Consider the following 27992-nt stretch of genomic DNA (forward strand, 5'->3'; position numbering starts at 1 on the left):
CTGCGAGTCCCTTGGACTGCAAGGCGATCAAACCAGTCAGTCCTAGAGGAGATCAACCCTGACTGCTCTTTAGAAGGCCAGATCCTAAAGCTAAAACTCAAATACTTTGGCCACCTAATGAGAAGGAAGGACTCACTGGAGAAGAGCCTAATGCTGGGAAAGATTGAGGGCAAGAGAAGAAGGGGACGACAGAGAATGAGGTGGCTGGATGGTGTCACTGAAGCAGTAGGCATGAGCTTAAATGGAGTCCAGAAGATGGTAGAGGACAGGAAGGCCTGGAGGAACGTTGTCCATAGGGTCGCGATGGGTCGGACACGACTTCGCAGCTAACAACAACAAAACATTTTTTAAAAAGTATCTCGTTGAATTAATTGATTGTGTACAATTATTAAGAAACATGACAACCACTTTTCTTGACCTGGTCATCTCAATGCATAGCTCAAATAGAAGACTCATCTACTTATTACCAGCTAATACAGGTGAGGCATTTTGGCTTTCTAATTCCTAGTGAAAAGAAATGCACCTTGATCTACCAGTAGGAGAGAGGATTTAATGGTATTCAAGCTCAGTAATGTTGAATGTGAGGAAACTCCACCAATATAGCATAAATGGCTTTAAGGACTTATCTTGGAAAAATAAAAAAATAAGAATTGAATATAATTAGTATTAAATAGGTGACTTTGTAAAAATGCCGCTTGGGCGGCGCCCCCCCGAAAGCGCTAATAAGCAAGCATATACATAGAATGAAGGCTTTCGCTAAGCACATTGATTTGTGCTTCTTAGATTGTAAGCCGCCCTGAGTCTTCAGAGAAGGGCGGGATATAAATGGGATTTTTTTTTTAAAAAGGTGCTATTGCAATGGACAGATTAGTGAATGCATTTAAAGCAAGATAAGATGCAATTGTTTCAGAACCTGAAACAATTTGACTTAAATCTAATCCAAACCATTCAACTTCTGATGATGTAGTCTGATTTCTGCCTCCTTTCCCCTATAGCTCCTTTGTGCAAGGGCTGAATCCCACCTTCTCTATAGATCTGCTTACACCAAGAATAGAAGCTATTGCAGGTAGTCCTTGACTTACGGCCACAATTAAGCCCCAAATGTCTGTTGCTAAGTGGGACATTTGTTAAGTGAATATTGTCCCATTTTACGACCTTTCTTGCCACAGTTGTTAAGTGAATCACTGAAGTTGTTAAGTTATTGATGTGGTTGTTAAATGAATCTGGTTTCCCCATTGGCTTTGCTTGTCAGAAGGTCATAAAAGATGATCATATGACCCCAGGACACTGCAACCATCATAAATATGAGTCAGTTGCCAAGAATCTAAATTTTGATCACGTGACCATGGGGATGCTGCAACGGTTGTATGAAAAATGGTCATAACTCACTTTTTTCAGGGCCGTTGTAACTTTGAATGGTCACTAAGTGAATTGTTGTAAATCGAGGATTACCTGTAATAAACAGACTTAGCAATCATGAGATTAATTATTCCTTTTAAGCCTTAGCATTTCTGAGTATATACCAAAGATTTGTGATGTACTATCCTGAAATCCCAAGATTCTTAGTAGATAATAAGTCCTGTTGAACCTGATTAAACTCACTTGTAAGTCAAGAGAATACTGACTTTGCTTCAGTCAGCACATATCCTTCCTAAAGTAAACACTATCCAAGGCAATAAACAACATTTTACTTTCGTTTAGCAAACAAATGAAAGAAAAGAAAAAAGGAAATGTTCAGGAAGAGAAGTATTCTCAACAATTCCACTGGTTGCATTTTTAGAAATGGGTTTCAAAATGACCTCAAAACATTAATAAAGCTGTGCTTTAATGAAATTTAGAAACCTTTGGGATATAGCAGTGCTTAAATTATAATCTGTAATCCAATGTTTGCAACATTCCTTTAGTAAGTTTCAGTGACAACAGCTATCATGTATTTAGCAGTGTGTGATCAGAATTACAGTACATGAAAGCATCACAGTGCACTTGTCTACAGACATCTAAACAAGCAACTTCATTAAAAACCGAAGAACTATTTGGAGTGCATGAAAATACAAAATGTACATGGTCCTATAAATAATGAAATATTTTTAAAATGTAGATTTTTATCATTTTAGTTTCTGATGATCCTCCTTCGCTATGTGAGTTGTGTTTACACACATTCATTTTGTTCATATTTCCAAGCAGATGGCATTGGACTGTAACTTTAAATCCAGTTCCCGTGGTCAGCTTCTATTATCTAAGTAGTGCTAGGAACTTGATGTGCATTGTGCACATCCACAGTCATGACAGAAGCATCAATGTGTAAGAGGTTGTGCTTGCACAATTCCTAAAAGCTGACTAAACTGGCTCTTAGGAAAAAAAATGGTTTTACTTGAAAAGCAAGTCTTATGTTCAGCCATGGTTGAAAAAGTAATTTTAGTATTGTAAACAATATTTCTAAAATAGAGAGCAATCGTAACATTAATGTTTGTTTTAAATTATTGGCAGGTTGTATCCTTTCTAGAAAAACTGGAGGGACAATCAGCATTTTTAGCAAAATTATGTGGTTCAGCATTACTTCAGCTGGAAAAGACCTGGCAAAACTTTTCTTTTTCATTTAGTTATGGGCTTGGGAGTTCAGATTATATAAAAAGAATTATCCCCTGATTGTAGTGTAGAGTGACAGATATCTAAATGAGGCTGTGCTACATTATTATTCTGAATTTATAGTAACTCTCAAATCACATACTGTGTCATTTGCAATTCATAGATTCCGAAAAATTGCACAACAGGTAATATTTGCTACTTAGAATGAATTCTCCTTAAACTTTTTTCTATTTGCGGTGTAGAATTATCACCTTTTAGCTTTCTGCTTTTCCTCTTCTCCTCTTGCTGATTTGTAATCAAATTCCAGTAAACAAACATAAATGGAACAATGTTTTTTAAATAATAATAATAATAATAATGCTTTTCACACATCATGAATTCAAAAGAAATACTTTGGGATCTTACTACTTAATAAGTGTAGGCAAACTTATTATTACCCCAAAGTATAAATTCCATCCACACAGGAGTATTTGTAATCAAAATCAAATTCTTAAAGGGAAAAAATTCCAGAAAAACCAATAACAAGAATTAAATGAAAGAGGAAACTGATCTAGGGAAAATGCAATAAAAATACTTCTGTTGTTTCAAACTGCATTAAAACAGTACAAGTTGATAAATGTTGTACAGTTATTGACAATAGGGACTGGGAATTTACAGCCATAAATTAAATCTGGTTTCTCAATTATCAAACAGGAAAAAAATATTAAGGCAAACTTTTGTTGCATCCATTAGAATGACCAACAGCCTCCTAAAAGGCTACTTTTGAAAGGGCCTCTTTTAGCTTTATTGCTAATACTATAATTTCTTTAAAAAAAAATAATCCATGTGTGCCCCACATGGAATACTCTATAGTTCTATGGAACTGGTAAACTTTAGGAAGAAAGCAACCAGAATTATCAAGGAAAAGTTACAAATGCCTGGACATTTTAGTTTAGAGAAAAAATGAAAGTGTAATATATAGGTAGACCTCATTTACAATCTGTCACATAGCAACCATTTGAAGTTACAAAGGCCACTGAAAGGATACATATGACTCTGTTTCAAAGTTATGGCAACTGCAGCATCCCCGTGGTCATTCGCTCTTATAACTAACCACACAATGCTGCAATGACATTCCACTCTCTCCTCAGGCCCCCTGCTTCCAGTGGTGGGATTCAAATAATTTAATAACCAATTCAACCATACACACCACAACTGCTTACCATGCCAAAGGGGCCCCACAGCCAGGCCTACCACACTCCAACACCTGTCGTGCCTTGCTTGTTTGGTAGTGACTTCTTCCACTTTCTCCTTCTTCCTCCTCCTTTGAACAGCCCTTCGCTCAGGTTGCTGCTTTTTTCAGTCCCGGAGTTTTGTCTGGAATCTGTGCAGAGGGTCTTTGGAAATGAAGCCCTGCAGTGATCAGGTGGGGTGGGAACCAGTCCCTTCGCTTTTGGACTGGCTCCAAAATGGGCTGGAAGGAGCATCCCAAAGACTCCAATCTGGCTTTGCAGCAAGCAAGGGGATTGGAGGCGTGTGAATGCACACTAATGTGGCGTCTCAAAAAAAACAGGTTTTTTTTCCCCTATGCTGAATTTTTGCTGCCATACTGTTTAACGTTCTTTAACATTTACTTGATACAAAATGGACAGCCTTCCCCAGCCTGCCTCTGCTTGCTGCCGCCATACAGCACATCCGGATCACCTGCCTTCCGCCCCCCCCCCCCCGCCTCTGCTTGCAGGGTAATGGAGGAGGTCTCAGCTTCAATCAGTGCTTTGAAGAACTTCCTCCATCACCTTGAGGAGATGAAAGCGGCAAGACTAGATTGAAGAAAAACTTGGAAAAACCAGAGATAGGAAGGGCAGGAGTGGAGACTCAAATTTATCATAACCGGTTCACCGAACTCAACAAAAAGTTAGGTATCGGTTCTACTGAACTGGTGGGAACTGGCTGAATTCCATCACTGCCTACTTCCCACCCCACTTCTGGCAAAGATCATGTACTCTGCCCTTCAGTGTCTCTGGGCTGCTTGGCTTCGTCTCAGAAGCGAGCACCATTTTCCGAGCGACCTAATCAATCCCTAAAATAGGCTTCCCCTTCATTGTTTCCTTCCTACTGATGGCTTTCCTTACTGGGGCAACCCTTAATCAGGGTTGATCTAAATGTTATTATGCTATTCCAGTGGGATTACTCAGAGATTTAGAGGTGAAAGGTGGAACAAATATGAGTATATATTTCTTAAACCTAAAATTAAAAGTGTTGCAACCAGTGCAATATTTAATGAGATAAGTGTTATTTTCAAAATAGGCATAAGGTCAACCATTGTCCACCTCAATGTCCCTATGTTTAATACAATAACAGAAAAACTAGGTTTGAACTAAAATCCTGCTAAGTAATCTTCTTAAATATTATTTATTTTATTTATTTTTATTTTAATTCCATTTATATCCCGCCCTTCTCCGAAGACTCAGGGCGGCTTTACAAACTTAGCAGTTTTAATCTCAGTCTTGCTACTATTTATCTTAGATTTCCAAGTTAGGAAAGGTTAATATTTTAATAATAATAATAATAATAATAATAATAATAATAGCCTTGAATGAAGAATGCACTTTGCTGGACATGTGCTCCACATGAGTGAGTAACAATCCAGCAAAGACCACAATCAGTTGGATATCACCAGATGACTGGAGAAAAAAAGGAAGAGCAAAGAAAACCTGACTCCAAACATTATAGGAAGACCTGAAAAAAAATCAGTCTTAAATGGATAAAAATAGCCTGATGTACTTAGCACAGGACCTGAATAAATAAATAATAATAATCCTTGGAAAGGACTCGATAGATGTATAAACATTCCAAATCCATCTAAACATCTCACTGACTGCAACTAAATAACAACAACAACAACCCAAAATCCAGTACCAGTAATTTATAAACACTAAAATGCTGTGGATAAATTAAATTAGTCCTTCTGACTATTAAGAAAGACTACTCTGGAAATGCTTAAGGTATCTTTCCATTGCGTACAGAAATTATTCAATGCTACAGTATGTACAGAGGAGGGAACCTTACTTTCTCTATTTTAGTCATTTAAGATGTATTTTACTTGATGATATATTGAAGTTTTTTTAAATGGCTAGCTTATCTGATGTTCATTAAAACAAATCTTAAAAAACATGAAGATGAGATTGGATAGTAACTATGTTTGAAGACAGCAGTGGCTTCATTTCTTGTTTTAATTCTACACCATCTTTTTACTCCATCATGAAAATCATTCATTAAGTTGCCACCATTTACACATAAGAATTCATTTTTAATGTCAAAGTACAACAGGGAAAATATCATCAGGCCTTTTCTTTCCCCGTCTCTTTCAATCTTAATCCCTTCACTTTTGTGGGAAAGAAGAAAGGGCTGTGATTTTGTGGTGCTGTGATTGGTGGAATCCACCTTAAATTCATGATGTGGCTCATTTACAGATATCCTTTAGTCAAAGGCTAATATCGCAAACTGATTAACAAGCAGGTTTTCATGCATGTTTTTTTTTCCTTTTCCATCATCTTTAAATGGTTTAAAGATGGAGATCTATGGTCCTAACAGCTGATGTTGAACTACATCATACCAATCATTATATTTCAGCATTGGCCATAACTTGACCATTACCTATGCTGCTTGGAGCTAATGAAACCCAGGATCAGCTAAAAGACCTAAATGCCTCAAGCCTGCATTATATTTACAAAGTGAACCTTGTTGCCCATTTCATTGATGCATTACTTATGACCATGTACCCCTGGCAATGAGTTTATGTTATGTTATCTTGTTTCTGCAGAATGTAATTGTAACCGTTTGGGCTCAGTCCATGATCGCTGTAATGAAAAAGGAATTTGTGAGTGTAAGCAGGGAACAACAGGGACTAAGTGTGATAAGTGTCTGCGGGGATATAACTGGCACAACCAGGGTTGTCAATGTAAGTAATTGCCCTACTTCTGCCCCCTCCCATCCCTTGCTGCCTGTGCTTCCCCGTGCCAGCATGCTCAGCCCCACAAGGCCAGACTAATTTTAAAAATAGCCAGCTTTCCAAATGTATCCTGCCTGAACCCGAAGTCTAATGAGAGCATTCCAACAAAGGCAATAAATTGGCTATGCAATCCATTTGTTTTAATACGCTGTGTAAGTGCCCCTTTCCTTTCTTGCTGTTAATGCTTGGAGCACTGTTGAACCAAAAATAGCACGTATTGGTGTCTTGCCAACTCTAGTCAATGGAACTATGATGAGCTATAGTTTCTTGTGTCCTGGTTCCAAATGCATACCGGAAACATAAACACGATACACTAATATGCATGTGCATTTCTGTCTTTGCATTTACCTTTTCTGGAAATTTGAGGTCATGAATGAATCCATTTCTCTCAATGAAGCCTCACTTTGGGTGTAGTTCTGTTTACGGTTTGCTTTTCCCACCCCCATATGAATCTAACTGTGTTTAAATTGCTCCAGGTAATATAAGGGTTATTGGTTCCAGAAGTGCTTACTGAAACAAGGGGAATCCATGTTGATCTAGTCTTGTTCAACCTCCCAACCACAGTTACTTCAGTCTTCATCAGATTCAGGGCAAAGTTTGACTAACAATTGAAAGCAATATCAGAAGCAGGTTTGTAAAACTGCTCTAGGGTTTACTTAATTATATCAACCTAAAGCTGATCCTGGGAAATGCTAGGAAGGAAAAAGAGAAATTTTGATGAAAAGAAGAAAAGAAAGGATGGAAAGGAATATGTGAGCTATTCCTAAGTCACAACTATGGTTAAGTGTGTGAGAAGTAATGAAAATGCACTGCACAAATTTTGGATGACCGCTTATGTGTTGATGCCAGTGTTGTTGCATTTCAACCCAGTCAGAAAAAAAACACCAGCAGGCTATTTGAGAAACAGAAGCAAGAATGGAGTTTTAGGTAGGTAAAATGCAACTGTATCCAGTTAGAATACAACAGTTCCACAATTTACAATGGAAGTTGTCTTGGCCAAATTACAAACAAACACTTTGTCAAGATAATGTTAAGGTTAGCTAATCATAGTGAGTTATCAGAAAGAAGTTGTAATTTGATGTGCTCTTTTATCTGAAGTTGTGCATGATGTATGCTAATATATTTTCATTTCTATTTTATTTGTGCTCTTTCTTCATACTTATTGGTTACTCATTAGTTCTGTTGTGTGGTTATCACATGAATCGTCCTCATCTTCCAGGATATATTCAACTTCTCTTCATTCTCATCTCTTTGGATGCATCTCAGCTCTACAAAAGTGACGAAGGCAATGCCAAATATAGGACTGTTGAGCAAGTCATCCTCCAAGAGAGGGTGCAGGCAAATTTAATCTGTCTTGAATGCAAAGGTTGCATAATGGTTGGAGTCAGTAAGAAGATAAGAGTTGGTGTCACTTAAGACTAGGAATGTATGATTGAAACCAGGAAGTAACCAAATGAAAACTTAGCTCTATCATAATTCAGTAGGTGATTTTAGATTAAAAACTCAGACTCTTCCATTGACCCTTTCTAAAATAACAGTAATAGATTATGCCCACTTATTCATGAATGCTTTTTGAGTAATCTTATAAAGTGGTGCAGAAATGAATTAATTCTTAGGAGAACAGTATGATTTCTGAATTGATATGTATACTTCTGAAACTACAGGTAATCCTTGACGTATGACTATAATTGGGACCAGAACCTCTGTTGCTAAGTGAGGTGGTCATTAAATGAGTCACGCACAGCTTTATTATCTTGTTTGTCGTGAACATTAAGTGAATCATCACAGTCATTAAGTAAATCACATAATTGTTAAGTAAATCCAGCTTTCCCCATTGACGTTACTTAATGGAAGCAAATTGGGTAAATAACAGATGGTGATCATATAACCCTAGTACACCACAACCAACGTAAATACATATTGATTGCCAAGCACCTGAATTTTGATCACATGATAGAGTCACTGAAACAGTTGTAAGTGGAAGTACCAGTCGGGTTTTTTTTAGTGCCATCGTAACTTTGAGTTGCTATACAAGTGATCGTACGTCAAGGCCTATCCCCGTGTAGTTCCCATTCTATTCTACTCTAAAAGCATTTGTTCTAGCATGATATGTCTTTTTGCACAGATGGAAATATATATTACAATCCAAACCCCTCAAATGATTAGCAATTTATTTATTTATACTTTATTGTAAAGTATAAAGCCATTTACTGCTGAGTTTGAACTTTTTAACTTGAACAAAATTGCATTTATATTCTCTATTAAAATTAAGCAGCATTCACTCTGTCAAAGATACTTGTGTGGTTCTGGAATATCTCTTGAAGATACTCAGAGAGAGACAGACAAGGAAGGACTGAAATTATGAGATGGTGGATTTATTTGTTTTTCTGACAAATGTACATTTGTTTTTTCCTTCCATAAATTGCTAAACTCTGATTCTTTAGGATTAGCGGGTATATTTGGGAGACTGTTGTGATTACTCTTATAAAACTTCTGTGATAAAGAAGGAAAATACGTCATACTCCGTCTTAGCATTTGTCTCTTTTTTTCTGGCCAAATAGGCACTAAGAAGTGGATTGCAATGGATTGCAACTACCCTTTTTTATTGTCTAAGAATGCATTTGAGAACTCAGGTGGTGCATAGATATTCTTGGAATCCTAGTTATAAGAGAAGCTTGGATTTTCATGCTACATGTTACAGCATGACAACTTGTCTCATTATTTGGCAGTGGTAGTATAATCTGAAATAAATTACTTTAATATAATGCATATTATAAATGGTGGCAGAGAACATGGCAAGCATCAAAAGAACTAGTTGGGTTGATATTTGGGTGTCTGCAGGTGTATTGAGTATTCATTCCCACTCTTAAAACATGCAAATATCACAGATTTGTTGTTAAGCAGAAAACTTCAAATTCATATAGATTAGCAAGCATGTCAAACAATACAGCATCTGCAAGCTATGGTTCTATTTCCTAGTACCATATTATTTAATCCTGGATTTATCTGGATAATAAACTCTTTTTCTTGTTCAGCTTTATCTATTTCTCAGGGAAATTTATCACTGCATGCAGCAACAACAGAGTCTCTTTAATGTGTGATAAAAATTCCCTGAAGAAATCTTCCCTAAGGGCTGAAAAGCAAACCCTTGATCCTTAGCCCAGTGGTGGCCAAAGCTAAACCATTATTTATTTAATATAGCCACAAATCTAACCAGCTCTGGGCAGCTCCTGATCCCAATCAATTACCCAGCCTTATTTAGTGCAGTTGTAAGGGGGTAACAGGAGCGGAGAGGACATGAAATGATTGAAATAAAAGACCTCAGCTTTTGTTGGAATGTCTGTCCCAGAAGTGAGATATGGAATGTTTATTTAAATGGGTTATGTTACTATTTAGAGTGATTTTCTTTGGAATTGTTGGTATGGGAAAATGTATCTTGGTGCTTGTCTTTTTTAAAGGAGAAATTATTTTGGGGTTTTTGATGCAAAACTTTGTTTTGTTTCTTTACATTGGGTTCTTGGGATCTTTTTGTGCCTTCTTCTAAATGGAGTTTTGCTTACAGCTAAGAGTTGAGACACAGAATGCTAAGGTTTATATATGTTGATAAATGTTCATATTTTAGAGTTCTGTTTGGACTTTTTGCTGCTAATTGGACAAGAAGATGTTACTTGATCTACTATTAGAGTTGAGTTATGGGATGAGGAGTTTTATAGTTGTTAATTAAGATGAGGTGAAGAGATTATGTATGCACTTGGCATGATGGGTGGAGAAAATTGCTTTCTAAATGGGAGTTTACAGTTTTGCTTTTGTACACTTTTTTGTATAATCTTTGCATTATCTTTTATTGGTTTTTTTTAAAAAAAATCTTAATAGAATTATTGTTAAAAAATGTGTATCCCAACTTCAGATCCAAGTTCTGCCAGCAGCTTACAAGACATTACTATCACAATATAACAATTTTAAAACTAAAGCAGTAATTTAGGAAACAAGAAGTAGTACCGAGACAAGCATAGCATTTAGAAGCAACTTAACCTGCCTTTTGCTTTTTTTTAAGTAGGACTTATATCAGGAAATTGTTTTGCCATCATCGTCATATTACAGTAGAGGATTAATAAGTGTAGACAATAAATCTATACATTTACAAGACAGAGGGGAACATGGTTACATACTCGGCCTCTTTAACAAAATTGTTAATTCATCTGAAAATTTTAAATTTAGATATTTTAAATGTCTTGGTTCTGTCTCCTGTCAAAGGATCTTCCAGAGAAGAGCCAAATTCTGGATGATTTTCCCAAGAAGCTATTCAACAAATAGCACTAGAATGGCTTCATGTGGGCTTGTCCACACACTGGCATTATTTAGAAGCAGCCTAGATACTCTTAAGCACGTGATCAGAACTAATCTATTACAACAGGTTTCTGTCTAGTTTGCTTCCATGATTAGTTATACTAAGTGTTTACTGCCAAATCTCAATTCAGTTTAGTTGACTAAGATTTTTTTCTTGCTTGCACAAAGTTACCTTGCCCATTTATGCTTTTCTCCCACGTCCCAATAATGTTGTCTTCATCCCATTCCTTAGCCCCTGAGATAGAAAAGCTGATCCTTAGCTGTAATAATGTTTTCCCCTTCCGATACCTCTTGACTAAGCAGCTACTTTTCTTTCCTTGGAAAGATTCAGATTTGTCTTGCTATTTTAATTTCATGTTAGTATTACTCATCACAAATGTATCTCCTATGCTACACTTACAGTGAGACTTCACACAGGCTATTAATTATTTCTCCAAAGTGACAATTCAAGGCAACTTAAGAACCAGAGAATGTTTTTCACTTGCTATTACAGATTGACAGTGAACATCATCTGGCTTCATCGGTTTGAAAGCTTCATCTGGAGAGAATTTGTTGAAGATTTCAGATTAATTAGAAACTATTAGCATAATACTATCAAAAGATTCCAGTTAGTAGCACTTAAAAACTCCACAATTGTACATATTCTGTACAATTTTTTAACTTTTTAAGTCAAAATGGTATTTCATTACAGTATATACTACATTACATGAAGAAATTAAGAGTTTCTTATGTTCCATTCAATTATAAGAGCAAAGTAACAACTTCCTTGTCTAAAACCCATATTAAAATCTGGAAAGCATGACTACTAACCTCTGATGTAAGGAAGAAGAACACTCTGAAATCAGGAATAGTTCAACTCCTGACACATTCCCACAAAATGCAGTTTTAAATACAAGGTAGTCTTTGACATACGACCACAATTAAGTCCAAAATTTCTGTTGCTAAGTGAGAAATTTGTTAAGTGAGTTTTGCCCCATTTTACAACTGTCCTTGACACATTTGTTAAGTGAATCACTGTCAAATTATTAACACTGTTGTTAAGTATAAATCTGGCTTCCCCATTGAGTTTGCTCATCAGAAGGTCACAAAAGGTGATCACATGACCCCAGGACACTGCAATCATCATAAATATGAACCACTTGTCAAGCATCCGAATGTAAACCACATGACCCTGGGGATGCTGCAATGGTCATAAGTGTGAAAAATGGTCATAAGTCACTTTTTCCAGTGCTGTTGTAATTTCAAACAGTCACTAAATGAACTGTCGTAAGTCAAGGACTACCTGTAAATGTTTAATAGTTTTTTTTAAAAAAAAACTTGTGCAGGTGGATAGAATTATATATTTTTTTTTAAATTCCATTTATATCCCGCCCTTCTCCGAAGACTCAGGGCGGCTTACAAACATAGCAGTAGCCTTCATTCTATGTATATGCCTGCTTATTAGGGCTTTCACACACACCCCAAGCGGCATTATTACAAAGTCAGCTTATTGCCCCCAACAATCTGGGTCCTCATTTTACCTACCTCGGAAGGATGGAAGGCTGAGTCAACCTTGAGCCTGGTGGGATGCGAACCTGCACTAATTGCAGGCAGCTGGTGTTACTTAAGGAGGCATTAGCCCACTGCTCCACCAAGGAGAGAAATGGTAAACAAAATAGTATAAACTAAATATTCTTTCTTTTTATCTCTTCCTATTTTTTTATTTTATTTTTTTGCTTGATACTTCTTATGCTTTTGGCATACTGTTGCTCACCGTAAGCCTGATGTACATGTAGACATACAGTATATTCAGTGAAAATTCATGTAGATATACAGTATATTCAGTGAAAATTCATCCCTGAGAGTTAATAGTTCAATTTCCTTATGCATGTGCTGACCTGAAAAAGTATGCGTATGTGGTACATACATGGTACAAATAAACATGAAGATAACTATGGACTGTTAAAATTGTCCATGTACAAGTTGAAAAGGAAGTGCAGAGGAATATAGAACTTTATGGGGAAGCTGGAATCTATTTTATAATTGGTTGGAAAAGAGAACCAAAGAGTGAAATTTGTATATGTATTAATAATAATTCTTAGAACAATGTTATAGGTTTGTTTAGTAGAAGTTATTTTCCAGTTGATCTATTTGTAAATAATAGCAACCTTAATTTATTTGGCTAAAAATCAAATTAATAAAGCAGTTTTTATGATGTAGAAAATTGCATTTTTATTAGCCCATTGCAAGCTAAGTCAACAGGAACATAATTACCCAAGATGTTGTCCTAAGAAAATGGGTAGCTGAGTTATCTACTATGATTGTGCCTGAAAGTTGCATTTGAGAATTGGTCAAGTGGCATTACATTTTCAAATGAAGACAGACTTAATGGAAGTTATTATATAATGGCTTAATGCCAGTTGGACTACAAAATATGCCCCATAGGCTGGTTCAATAAGTTGACTCTAGCCTAGAAGGCCTGCATGTCTGAGCCAGTGAGACAGTAGTGTAGAAGTTAAGTGAATTATAATCATCAGTTCTCTACAATGTCATCTGTCAACTTTACTGCGCTAAGTTCAATCATCGTACTATGCCATGAGTGAGATAATGGGTTATACCATACTGAAATACAATAACCAGATGACATCATTGCAGTAAAGGTAGAGTGGATTTTTTTAGCTATATCCAAGCACAGATTAGGAATAAACATACCTTATTTCTGTCCTTCTCTTCTCCACTTTAGATGACACCGTATTCTGCTGTAGGATAACTCTCATTAGGGTAATCTCAGATTATTGAAGTGAGAAAGACACTTTCCTGCCTGAGACCTTGAAATACACTATCAGAATAGGCAAATAAACTAGATGTTGCCAATTTAAAAATATTTTATACAGATTGGTGATATGAGTACCTTGTGTACTTGATACTATATCCCAATAACAAAAATGTTGGGGTTTGAATCAGACTTCTCTGGATTTTGAGATGGGCTTGATCAACTGCCCAAATTTAATACAAAGTACCCAACTCTTCCTTCAGAAGTTAAAAGAAATATTAAGTTTATCAAGAAAAATGGACCATCCAGGCCTGATATTAAATTACATATTTTTGCTTTATTGAAGTTATATATTTTGACTGCTGCTCTTCTGACCTTATATGAAGCTTTGGGTTTGTCCCGAGCTTTGTATTTGTGTCACAGAGGGATACTTCTCCTTTTTCAAATATTTTTTTTACTTATAATGAGTGATGGATACATGTAGAGTCACAAATCAAAAGCCATTACATACATACATTAAGCTATTGTAAAGAACCGATGAAAAAATTATGTTACCCTTTTGAAAGGATGATGGTCAATACACAACTGTATCATGCTCTTATCATCAGGCATACAACTGCTTCTGTGATCTACAAAATATAAGTGTGCTACCTTGAATTCATGCATAGCATAAGTTTCTGAATGATTGAAACTTCCTATCTCAGTGGAATATTCAAATATTCAAGATTGTGTGTGTGTGTGTGTGTGTGTGTGTGTGTGTAGATGTGTGGTCATTTGGGTTTTTTCCCACATAGAATTGGAGGTATCAGGGCAATGTTTTGACGAAATCTCGCTGCCCTGATACCTCCAATTCTACGTGGGGAAAAACCTGAATGACCAAACCTCAAAGTTCGACAGTAGCTAGGCTGGGTAGAAGTTTATATAGCTATTCTGGAGACTGAATACCACTATTTTAGACTTTTGACAGACCTATACAAAACATTATTCAGCACAGAAATGTTTACAAACATACAGCAACATTGCATTTACAATGCACTTCCCATTTTTCTCCATTAAAAGAATAGTTTGGCAAATCCCAAGGGTGATTAACAGATCATCACAAAATAGATAGTCAAAGACAGTTTTCTTTATCAATTTATCAATGATACCTGAGAATAACTGGCAGTTTCTAGCATTTGTGTATTAACAACTTCATGAAATCAATCAAACAAGAAGCCTGTTTGTTTCTTAGGATGCTTGTAATATTTAAATGGGTAATACTTGATAACTTAATAATAAATATTTTAATGCAGGATATGGCCATCAGCAACAGCTCAGAATAAAAATGTAGAATGAGCTTACGAAGAAATAGAGACTTCTTTTTTTGCACATGAAATAAAACATACTGCTTGGTAGCAATTGCTGTTTTAATCTGTGTTTGACTGGAGATAAACTGTAGGGAAAGCTTATCATGTCATTAATGGAAATGAATTATTCATTGTTCATTTGAGCATATGCAAGCAGGCCCAGCGCCACTGTAGAATGACAGGTGAGAAGCCTCCTTGAAAATGTTTTTCTGCCCACTGAAAACATTCTTTACATATAAGCTGTGCTTCACTTCATTAGTTCACTCATTGGCTTAGGAGAGGGTGAAAAAAATATAACGGTATGTATGAATCCAGAACTGCGACTGGCAAATAAACTAATCTACAAGAATATTAAATAAAAGTAGGATGATTAAGTTAAATTAAATTATTATGAGAGAATTCAGCAGGAGAATTTTAAAGAGGCACAGAAGAAAGTTAAAGGGGACTTTGATTTTCTTTCTCTGTTTTTTTTTAAATTTGGCCATGCTTATTGTGATTCAGCAAAGCAAATGTTCTCGTAATATGGTATTTACATTTAATGCCAGTTTTAAAATTTTCACGGTATTGTTTGATAAGGGCTGGGGCAGGCAGAATGGTACAAAAATAAAAATGAAATGAGTTGGGTCAAGTGTGAGCACAGAGCTCTCTTCATGACCACCTTTGGACTTCAGCTCCTCAATACTGTTTAGTGTCTTGATGGGGAAGGAGTTAATGAGAGCAAGAGGTGCACTATAAATTTTGCAAAAAAATGTTACATTATTTGCCTTAAAGAAATAGAATCCCAAATGTGATTATTTCTTTCCCAACCAAAACTGGAAGCAAGCAAAGGCCAGAACTGGACTCGTGAACAGATTCCCCATTTGTCCACCAAGGGCTAACAATTCCAACTTCAACCAATTTGGAGATTTTTGCATGCACATCCATCAATATTTTTTTTTTTAATTCCATTTATATCCCGCCCTTCTCCGAAGACTCAGGGCGGCTTACAAGCTTGATTCCATGCTTCAAAAAAGGAACATAAATCAATATGAATTAATAACTGCTCATTGCGGTTACCTGACTGTAAATCCTCTTTCTAAAATGAATGAAGTTCACAACTGCATCTCCCACACACATACTGTTGTCAGGCAGAAACAGAGGCATCTTCTCCTTTTCGCACTGTAGAAAAAGCAAAGAGAGAAGAGGAGGAAGAGAGATGGAAGGGGTTGGAGAATCTGAGATGGACATAGGGAGAGTAAAAAAGTGGGCAGGGGCTGGAAGGGAAAGAGAAGATAGATGACTGCTTGCATTGAAACAGGAAAGGGTTTCTACATTGTTTCTACTTCATTAAAAATGAGGACACAAAAACTGTATTTCAAGTCCAGGGACCAAGGATGTCCCCCATTGATGGACTCCAACCATACTTTTTTCTAATTCCTTCATTTCAGTAAGGCAGAAGTAGCTTCTTCCTTTAAAGCATGTCTGCTTCTATTCTGAAACTATGCAATGTCTTCCCCCTTCATCCCCCCCCTTTCACAGTATATACACTTCAAACAAAATTATTGGAGAGAGGGGGGAAAATTACCTTCTACTCAAACAAATATGAGATCTGAAATACACTTGTGGTTTCCCATGGCTCCTATTGAAGAAAAACAAAAACATGCAAAGGAACACGGGCATGTTTAATTTGAATTTCTGGTAAAAGTAGTCCAAAGTGTAATATGTTAAGAGGTGCATTCAAAACAAACCATACATCTTATGTTTGAGCAACTGGAAACATTGAAGCTGAGGGAGAAATTAATGTGAAGGTTACTGTCAAGGCAATCTTAAACCAGGTCTGTTTTTTAAAAAAAGTGAACTGCAATTTGAATCTCTTTAATATCTTCTCTCGGGATTATTTCAATACCAAGCGGAATATTGTTGCCAAGATGCAAGAAAAATAATGTTGCAAACTTATTATCATTTTACATTTAAGCCCTATGAGCACAGTGTCTTATCGCTTTATAAAAATATTTAAGATTGGGCTGCATGAATATAAAAACAGACTGCTCTTTTGAGTATCAGATGCTAACAGTTCCAGATATAAGCACAAACTACCAATTGTGTCCTTCTACCCCCAGCTGGGATAACGAATACAGATCTCCAGTTGGTATCCCATTATCATATATACAAAATGATGCATAGATTTTGGTCTGAAGAGCAGGTTGAGAGCAGAAATACATACTCCATTCTCATTAAAAGAAATCTACCAGCAGGCGATGATTCAGCAGGGTGTTCTGTTAATGAGATGCTTCTCTGTAGTAAGTTTGGCAGATAATCCAGTTTAGTATTTAAAAATTAACTTTTCTTTTACGCTTTAAAGATGCTTCTGCTGAAACTTTAAGTATGTGGAGAGGGGGTAGGTGGGTTAAAAAGCTGATCTCTTTTAAAAGAAGACAGTTTGTCTGTGTTGTCTCTAAGAAATAAGATTGGATTTGGAGAATCAGAGGTTTGTTTGAAAGATTGATAGGGCCATTTCATTAAGTCCAACAAACACACTTTTATGTGGTTCACTCAATATGAGTTACACTGAATTCAGTGCAGTTTACCTGGGAATAGACTATTATCTAGGAGTAGAATCCAGTACCATTGTATTATTTGACTAAAACAGACTATCATCCATCCAACTGCAGACACTTTTATTATATACTTTCCATCGTTTGACTTTGGACCCAGAAAAACTGCCAAGTTGTTGTTGTTGTTTTCAAATATCAAGCACCATAGAAAGCCATAACTGTTGATCCAAAGTCAAATTGCGTCCTCTAACATCCTGACTGAAGAGTTAACTTTTGGAGTTGACATCTCATTCCTTACATGCTGTTGCACAGAATGGCTCATATTATTTTGCACATACAACTGACTATTGTACAGCAGTAGCTGAGTTTCAAATTTATTTCTGTCTTGCCATTGCAACCATTCTTATCTTCCTTCCTGTCTGCCCCTCTCTCCCTAGTCTAGGACTAAAGGGAACCTTAGGTGGCAACAATGAGATACAAGAGCAAGCACCAATGATACCTTTTAGCTTTTTGCTACCACCTGCTGGTCATTTGGATTTTTACTGCTTCTACTCTTCTCTCTTTGCTTTTTCTACAGGAGAAGGAGAAGATGCCTCTGTTTCTACCTGACAAAAGTTTGTGTGTGGGAGATGCAGTAACCCTAGCCAAAGCAGCAATCTGTTAGCCCCCCCCCCCCCCAAAAAAAAAAACCTCCAGATTTGTTTTGGGAAGTCTGCTGCAATAATGCGATTTCTCAGAATAATCTCTCTGGATCAACTGGCATCCTCTGTATGTTACTAGATATCCCAGGACCCAGATTGTTGGGGGCAATATGCTGACTCTGTAAATCACTTAGAGAGGGCTGTGAAGCAGTATATAAGTCTACGTGCTATTGCTATAGCACTTAGGGAAAGACTACCTCCCTTCTCCTACAATATGGTTTCTGTTTAATTCACCAATTAAAAAATAAAACATAAACAAAAATAGACAATTAGCCCAAATTAACAAATGGCTTTAATTCCTCCAATAATAATAATAATAATAATAATAATAATAATAATAATAATAATAATAATAATAATAATAATAATAATAATAAAAACCTTTATTGTCAAAGTACAACATGTGTACATTGAGATTAGCTGAGCCTCCCCTCGTGCTCTCTCCCCCCAACACACAGTGACAACAAACCCTCCATCCCACCACACTATGTGAACCAACTACACCACACACCGGCCTCCCAAGTCAATTCTGCATAAGATTATGTCCCATTTAAAAGCCTAACAGCCCATGGATAAAAGCTATTTTTTAGCCTGTTGGTACGGCTGGCTATATTCCTATATCTCCTACTGGATGGTAGGAGAGTAAAGAGATACCGTCCAGGGTGTGAGTCATCCCTGAGAAACTTCCTCACTCTTCCAAGGCAACGAGCCCTGGCGATGTCATCCAGTGGTGTCAGGGAACAGCCCACAATATCTTGTGCTGTGCTCACTAATAATAATAATAATAAGTTGGAAGGTACCTTGGAGGTCATCTAGTCCAACCCACTGCTCAAGCAGGAAACCCTATACCATTTCAGGCAAATGGCTGTCCAGTCTCTTCTTAAAAACTTCCAGTGTTGGAGCATTCACCACTTCTGGAGGCAGTTTGTTCCACTGGTTAATTGTTCTAACTGTCAGGAAGTTTCTCCTTAGTTCTAGGTTGCTTCTCTCCTTGACTAATTTCCATCCATTGCTTCTTGTCCTGCCTTCAGGTGCTTTGGAGAATAGCTTGACTCCCTCTTCTTTGTGGCAGCCCCTGAGATATTGGAACAAGGCTATCATGTCACCCCTCACTTTTCTCTTCGTTAAACTACACATACCCAATTCCAGCAGCTGTTCCCTATATGTTTTAGCCTCCCAATCATCTTTGTTGCTCTTCTCTGTACCCTTTCTAGAGTCTCAACATCTTTTTTACATCGTGGTGACCAAAACTGGATGCAGTATTCCAGGTGTGGCCTTACCAAAGCATTGTAAAGTGGTATTAGTACTTCACTTGATCTTGATTCTATCCCTCTGTTAATACAGCCTATTAAATGTTATTAAATGTTTATTATTCATTGAATTTTATTGTTTATTGCTTTTAATTATTCAGGTTAGCTGTTTTTTTTAATCCCATTTATATCCCGCCCTTCTCCGAAGACTCAGGGTGGCTTACAATCTAAAGCACAAATCAATGTGCTTAGCAATATTTGCTGATTCATCTATTACTTATATTTTCGGTGTGACCACTTCTGATTTTAGTCCAGTTTAAATCAAAAAATGAAGTGTCAAATGCTGGTGTTTTATCAGACTTACCAAAAGTTTTGAAAGTACTTGCTTAGGCATTCACATATACTACCGGTAGTACTCAACTGCTTTGAAACTCATCGAATTTGGTATTCAATGCACTATGACATGAACATTTTGTCCCAGTATTCATAGTTGGTTGGGTACTCAATGCACAAGCTATAACTTGTCGGTGTCGGCTGCCTTGTGACCCACTACATTATTCCTTATGTACTCATTGTTTTAGATACTCATCGCACCTTCCGGAACCAAAATGGTGAGTACCAAGTTACCACTAGAAGTACTAAAGAAGCAGGTTTAGAGTTCTTCTAATGCTGCAGTCTCTACATTCTGCAAACCAATAATTAAAGACATCTAGGGAGATAAGCAGATATTTTAATTTATTTGGATCGGAGAGCTTGTCTACTCAGTACACGTTTGCTAGACTTCAAGATTTCCATGATTAATTCCTTTCCTAAGCTATGCAGGTCAGTGACTCCATAATATTTTTTTTAATTTTTAATTTTAATAATATTTCTATACTGCCCTTCTCCCTGAGGACTCAGGGCGGTTCACAGGGCAGAATAAAATACTAAATACAAACATTAAAAAGAGATTAAATGATTGCCCAAGTTAAAACAATTGGTATACAATTATAAAACCCCAAGATAAAATTAAGAAACCAAAAAATAAAAAACCCCACCAATCCCCATCAGGGTAGGCCGGCTTGTACAAACAGAAACGTCTTGAGATCGCGACAAAAGGAGCGAAGATCGGGCGCCATCCGGAGCTCTACCGGTAGCTGATTCCACAGCTCCGGAGCGCCCACAGAGAAGGATAATACACATTATCACAGTCATTGTTCAGAATCTTTAATAGGAATTGCAGGCAAGGAAGCACATACTGACCCCAATGTATTTAGCAGCTTATTATAAATCATGTGAAGGGAAGCATGTGTCAGTATCTATGGCAGTTCTTATTTTTGTAGAAGATGGAAACAAGTGGAAAACGTGAAGTATTGTACAGGTAATCCTCGACTTACAGCAGTTTGTTTAGTGACTGTTCAAAGTTACAACAGCATTGAAAAAAGTGATCAATGACCATTATTCACACTTATGACCATTGCCGCATCCCCACGGTCACATGATTAAAATTCAGACACTTGGCAACAGACTCATATTTATGATGGTTGCAATGTCCTGGAGTCATGTTATCTCCTTTTGTGACCATCTGACAAAGTCAATGGAGAAACCAGATTCATTTAGCAATCATGTTACTAATTTAACAACTGCAGTGATTCACTTAACAACTTAACAACAACTTAACAAGAAGAAAGGTTGTAAGATGGGGCAAAACTCATTTAACAAATGTCTCACTTAGCAACAGAAATTGTGGACTCAATTGTGACCACATGTCGAGGACCACCTGTATATTGCTTCATTCGTTTGTAAATGTTTTATTTATTTATTTATTTATGAAATTGGTATAGCTGCCCATCTTATCAAAAGCAACTCTGGGTGACACACAACAATCAGATGAAAACCACTAATATAGAAAGAGCAGTTATGATAAATATAGAAAGCTGTTTTAAGAAGTAAATAGTATACAAAACAAATATACAATCCCCTAGACCAGGGGTGTCAAACTGCCGGCCCATGGGCCAGATGCATCACGTGAAAGCCGCGCCCACCCCATTGCCGGCAATGGAGAAAAAGCTCTGATATGTTGCGTGACATCACGTGACATTGTGAGTTTGACATGTCTGCCCTAGACAAAGAAAGGATAAAACTGACCACCTCAACAATGGAACCATCTAAGCAAATCTCCAGTTCCCTGAGAGCTCCATGGCTAAGCAGGTCTTGAGGGTCTTCCAAAAGGACAAAAAGGATGGAGCTAATCTACCTTTCAAGGGAAGAATTTTCCATGAGGCCATGACAAAGAAGGCACATTTCCTGGGACCCACCAAATTCAGGTCCCAGCTGATGGTAACCTCGGACGGGTCTAATGGGGCAGGCTGAAACAACATGAGAGAGACAGTCCCTCAGATAGTCATGCCGTGAAAGGCTTTAAAGGCTAAAACCAGCATTTTGAGTTTGACCTGGAAGTAAACTGGTAACCAGTGCCACTCAGGGACCACTAGCAGCACATCTATCTCCCCACACTGTCTCATTTTGTACCAGCTGAAATTTCCGGGCACTCTTAAAAGGCAGTCCATGTTAATGTTAGATTATATGTTAATCTACAACATGAATTAAGAACTCTTGGCCAGATCTGGAACTTGAAAGCTCTCTTTATATCAGAGGTCTCCAACCTTTCTCGGTGGGACAACTGGAGGGAAAGGCAGGGGGAAGCATTTTTACACACATGTGCATGTGCACACACAAATGGGGTCACGAGTACATGCAACGCAAACGGGGAGGTGCTAGCACCCATGTGACACTAGCACCGCCCCATTTTTGCCACATGGAGCCGTGTTGTCGCAGTGGCAGCAGCACTAGCACAAGTGGGGTGACCACATGCACAGGCATGCATGCCCTGGCCAGCCTGTTTCATGGCTTGCTAGCCAGCAGACCACGGCCCGGTACTGAGCCAAGACTCATAGGTTCGGGACTCCTGCTTTATATGGCTTAAATCTAGGCAGTTTAACTTCAATAAAGGTATTTTAGAGTGGCACAATTATACCTCTGTATTGCTCTATTACAAGTTCATTCCATTTAATCTCCTTTCTTTATACCAGCCCAGACACTATATCTGTGTCATGGTATTTTATTTTCACCTGTTCCTGTATTTGCTGTTTTAGAGCAAGAAAAGGCTATTTGATATTATCAAATATTTTAGAATCCCATTTCATCCAGCCTATCTGGTGAGTTCCAGGTTACCTATCCTGCGATTAAATCTTAGCGAGGATGTGCTTCCTATGTATGATGCCATACCTGTAAGTTATAAGCCATGTATACCTTGAAGGAAAAAAAATCATCTTTTCTTTTTTTTATTACATTATTCGTAAATGTAATTCATATTTCGGTTATTTTAAATTCATGTGCATATTGTGTTGTTCTGGAAGCTAAACTAATATTGAAAATAATCAAACAAAATACAAATCAGCAGGGAGAACAGGCATCATCTGATGCATGCTTAGTCATGTGCATGCATTTATTTCTTCTGTCTTTGGAAGTGGATTATACTATGGTTATATATCTTCGGGAGCTCCTGCAGCCAGCATCAATTTCCCATCGTCCTTTGCGCTCCCACAGGGAGGGTCTCCTCAGGGTGCTGCCGGTCAGGGAGTGCCGGCTGGTAGCACCCAGGGGGAGAGCATTCTTGGTGGGCGTGCCTGCCCTTTGGAATCAGCTGCCGGTGGAACTCCGGATGGCCCCCGACCTTCGCTCGTTTCACCGGGACCTAAAGACTTGGCTATTCAAGCTTGCCGGCCTGGACTGAGGGTTTTTAAGGTTTTAAAGGTTTTATTTATTTTTTATTTTGGGGGGCTATCTAATTTATTTTTTATTTTAACTTGTATATATTGTATTGTTTTAATCTGCCCTGTAAACCACCCTGAGTCCTTCGGGAAAAGGGCGGTATATAAATCGAATTAAATAAATAAATAAATAAATATATGTTTTACTTCTAAAATAAAAAGCAAACATGGAGATCCTATATAATTTAATTTAGTGGTGTTGGGAAAAAATATCTATTCCTGATACTGAGGCTGAAATTCTATTCACATTTCCCTTTTCACTTTTACATTGTGTAAGCTACAGTCTAGGCCTGTGGTGGTGAACCTATGGTACGTGTGCCACAGGTGGCATGCAGAGCCCTCTCTGTGGGCATGCATGCCATCGCCCCAGTTCTAGGCCTTCAGCTGAGTTTTATAAAACATTTTCACTTTAGGCTTCCGCCGTCGTGTGCAAAAAAAAAAGAAAAAAGGTTCAATCAATCAATCAATTCCAACTTCTCATGGGGGAAAAAAAGATCTCGCAAAGTTGGAATTGATTGATTGAATTTTTAGTCCCACCCAGTCAGCCATTACCACCGCAGCCATGCCTACCCAATCGGCCACACCCACTGAATGGGCCACACCCAACCAATTGGCCACACCCAACCAATGGTCCACACCTACCCAGCACCTGACAATATATGAGTGAGTTTTGGGTTGCAGTTTGGGCACTCGGTCTCTAAAAGGTTTGCCATCACTGGTCTAGGCATTTTTAAAAAAAGTAATTTCCAACTAGGAATAGAGCAGAATTTTGTCCAAAGTGTCAAAAAAACAACAACACCTCAGCTGCTCACTTTTTCTGAATCAAAATCACAGCAACATGAAAAGATAGAATTAACTTGAAATCTCTCTTTCTGTATAACAATAGAGAAATGGTAATTAAAATTCCATTTCACATGATTTAAGACAGAAAACAATGTAAGATTGTGTGCAAGTAGAGGTCTAAAAATATCCTTTTGCAACTCAAATATGGAATAATTGTTCCCATAATTTTTTTTAGAATGTTGATACACAAATTTTTAGAGCAGACTCAAGTCTTTCAGTGTATCGATCGAACTGACTTATGAAAATAAGTAAAGCGTATGTATATCTTAGCAAGTGTAAAGTTCATCTAAGATAGTATACAGCTTCTGAGAAATATTAGACAGTTGCATTTCTTTGACAGAGCCATAATTATTTTTTTTAAAAAATGCGCACATCCCTAATTAAGAATTAATTAAGCAATAATAAAACACATCTTGCTCTGCAGTAGCCACAAGATCATATTGCATTGTAAGATTTCCCTGAAAAACTGCTCCAGGATTGTTGGTAGCAATTGCTTATAAAGAAGTTGTATTGATCTAATCTATGTTCCTCTATCTCAGTACATATTTTTCATTTAGTACTCAAGGATCAAACAAAATGATTGAAAGCAGGAATTGTATTAGTACCAAAAGCAGAAGCCACCCAATCAGCAGGGAGAACCGGCATCTTCTGATGCATGTTTAGTCATGCATGTACTGTTCTGTCTTTGGAATTGGATTGTCATGTTCCAGGGTTAATGAACAAGACCAGATCACATGGCATACAGCTGCATCACATGTTCAAATATGATTGGAATACATCAAGCCAATAATAATAAGACTTTCTAAGCATTATATAAAAAGGGACGCGGTGGCTCAGCGGGTTAGGATGCTGAGCTTGTTGATCAGATGGTCGGCAGTTTGGCAGGTTGAATCCCAAGTGCTGTGTAACAGAGTGAGCGCACCTGTTACTCGTCCCAGCTTCTACCAACCTAGCAGTTCAAAAGCACATAAAAATGCAAGTAGAAAAATAGGGACCACTACGGTAGGAAGGTAACAGCGCTCTGTGCGCCTTTAGTGTCTAGTCATGCCGGCCACATGATCACAGAGACATCCTCGGACAAGCGCTGGCTCTTTGGCTTTGAAACAGAGATGAGCACCGACCCCTAGAGTTGGAAACAACTAGCACGCATGTGCAGGGGAACCTTTACCTTTACCTTTAAGCATTATATATCTCAGGATACTGAGTTCATGCTAATGGAATAGTACAATCATCTTACCTGTTGAACTCTTGTCCTGGGACTTAATTGAACGTGTTGAAATCAGAGAGACAGAGAGTGAAATATCTGTTACTTAGGAGCCATGCTGGCGCAGTGATTAGAATACTGTATTTCATGCAAACTCCAGCAAACAGCCTGGAGCAGGGGTCTTCAAACCTGGCCCTTTTATGACTTGTGGACTTCAACTCCCAGAATTCCTCAGCCAGGCATGCTGGCTGAGGAATTCTGGGAGTTGAAGTCCATAAGTCATAAAAGGGCCAAGTTTGAAGACCCTGGCCTGGAGTTTGGTCCTGATGGAGCTCAAGGTTGACTCAGCCTTTCATCTTTCCAAGGTTGGTAAAATGAGGACCCAAATTGTTGGGGTCAACATGCTGACATTTGTAAACTGCCCAGAGTAAAGCACTATGTGGTGGCATATAAGTCTAAGTGCTATTGCTATTTCTATTGCTATTATTTAGTCCTGCTCTTAAACCTAATGTTGGAAGCTACCTGAAGATGTTCTGAAATAGTTCTGGATTCTTCTATGCACAGCACTATACATAGAACTATTTTTATACATAGTTACTCATGAATACTCAGCTGTTCTTTTTTTTTCTTCCTTATGTTAGTTTGAAATTGTAAGCATTTTAAAGATTTTACCATACATGAAAATATTTGCTCTCTATTATGGGTTTCATATTTAAACATTCTGATTTTTCCTTCATTTTCTATAAGCTAAACATGCAGAGCTGATTCTGCCTCTTATTACTAGCTTCATGTCTTTGAAATTGATTTGTGCTTTAGATTGTAAGCCGCCCTGAGTCTTCGGAGAAGGGCGGGATATAAATGGGATTTTTTTTAAAAAAATGATTTTCGCATTGACTGCTTTCTCTAGACTTCTCAAGTTTGATTGTGCCCCTTGGATTAGTAAAGCAGCCTTTGGATCTTAATAACGGACTGATTTATTGTTAGGGCAATAATAAAGGTTAATGGCAAGGTTAAAGTTGACAATTCTTTTCTCATCCCTAATAATTTTCTCCGTGAAAGTGTTTGATCTAAATCAAATTTTACAACCTCTTAACCAATTTCGCCTCTAAATACTCCATTCCCTCTGAAACAATAATAATTCTTAAATTACTAATCCGGGATTTCTTTTCAATTTCAGCCATTTTAGAAAGCAATTTCTTGTCATCTAATCGTTCCTGTCATAACAATGTGATTTGTGTCTGGATAACACAGAAAATCATTCTTTTGTGCTATGTTGAAATCTATTTTTTTTTCTCCCTTACATTTTTCCAACATTTTGTAGGAATTTTTTTGGTTTGGTTTTGTCCTTCCAGTATCCATAGGAACTTGTGTTTTTGCTGTTACATATCACAGAAATTGACTATATGCCAGCATAATTTTTGTGGGGACATAAGAATCTTGGGGAAAAAATAATTTTAGTTTCTTTGTTCCAAAGTACCATGAGACTTATGTACACTCTTCCACTAATCAGAAAGAATTGTGGTTTCAAACCTGTAGGTTAGATTTATTGCATGAAAAATATCTAAATGAAAAAATGGAAAGTCATTTAGAACTCCTGGGGTTATAACAACATAAAGTATATTGGATTTAGAAGGGATGATGAAATCCTGTTCAGCCTGATCAGGAGTAACTTAATCAGAAAAAAATATATAACTTGATCTCTAAAAGCCAGATAAGTTTTAGAAAAAAGTATTTATTTACTGGAATCCTAATATAGTTTCAAAGAAACACTTTAAGTATGATACGGTAAGTGCTTTCAATGAACAATTATTTGAAAATATTCCCATTGGATTTGATAAATTCAGTTGAACAATTATTAATTGTGTCAAGCCACAGTGCTGTGAAAATTTGTTTAGGGAATAACCCCTCTGAATTTATTAAGGTTTATTTTCTAAGTAGATCAAGGTAAAATGAGCTTCTATTTTCAAGTTCACATTTGTTTTGCAGGAATGTGTTTTTACTAATTGTTTATTTTAAATATAATTTACTTGTTTGATCAAGTGGATGATTGACAATACTATTTATTATCTTAGTTCACTGTTCCCACTTTTTTAGCATGTAGTATTACATTCTATAAAAAAATATCCAGATACTCTATAAATAATTGTTTTTAGAGTTGCAAATTGCTTTTTTGGTTCACTAAAGTGTAGCATAAATCATATATATGTAACATTTCTATCTTTTTAGACTTACTACTGTGTAAGAATAGAAACTTTTTCATTCAAATGTAATATAAAAGAACTTTTATTCTATAATTTGATTTCGCACAAAACAGGGAGCTGGCAAAACCTTTGCAGAAAAGTTAAGAAATATGAAAAGGTTGCAGTTAACAAATAACAGACTTACTAAAATTCCCATATAAGGTGTATGACTCAATTGTAGAATGATTGCAGAAAAATATTTGAAGGACATTTTTATTCTGAATTTCCTTTTGCTATTGAGAGCATTATTGTTCCTATGTGTTAATTAATTTTAAAAGGAATGGAAAACTAAAAATATCTGGTGAAAGATAATGTGTTCAGGAACAAAATGAAAAGTCAAGGATACCAAAATAATCATATAAGCCCTAGAAAATTGTTGATAAGTA

At 37.0% G+C, this 27992-nt stretch overlaps 1 protein-coding gene across 2 annotated transcripts in view; it reads left to right on the forward strand.

Moving 5' to 3' along the window:
- NTNG1 (netrin G1) overlaps positions 1-27992 on the forward strand; it is a gene marked incomplete at its 5' end in the record, with an annotated part of 247964 nt that overhangs the window by 210235 nt on the left and 9737 nt on the right. For both annotated transcript variants that reach the window (XM_081324960.1, XM_081324961.1), the window contains one exon: positions 6389-6526. In XM_081324960.1, coding sequence (XP_081181086.1) covers positions 6389-6526 — 138 coding nt within the window. The remainder of the gene's footprint in view (positions 1-6388; positions 6527-27992) is intronic.

The sequence above is a fragment of the Vipera berus genome (assembly GCF_964194415.1).
Source record: "Vipera berus genome assembly, chromosome: 3".
Classification (NCBI taxonomy): domain Eukaryota; kingdom Metazoa; phylum Chordata; class Lepidosauria; order Squamata; family Viperidae; genus Vipera; species Vipera berus.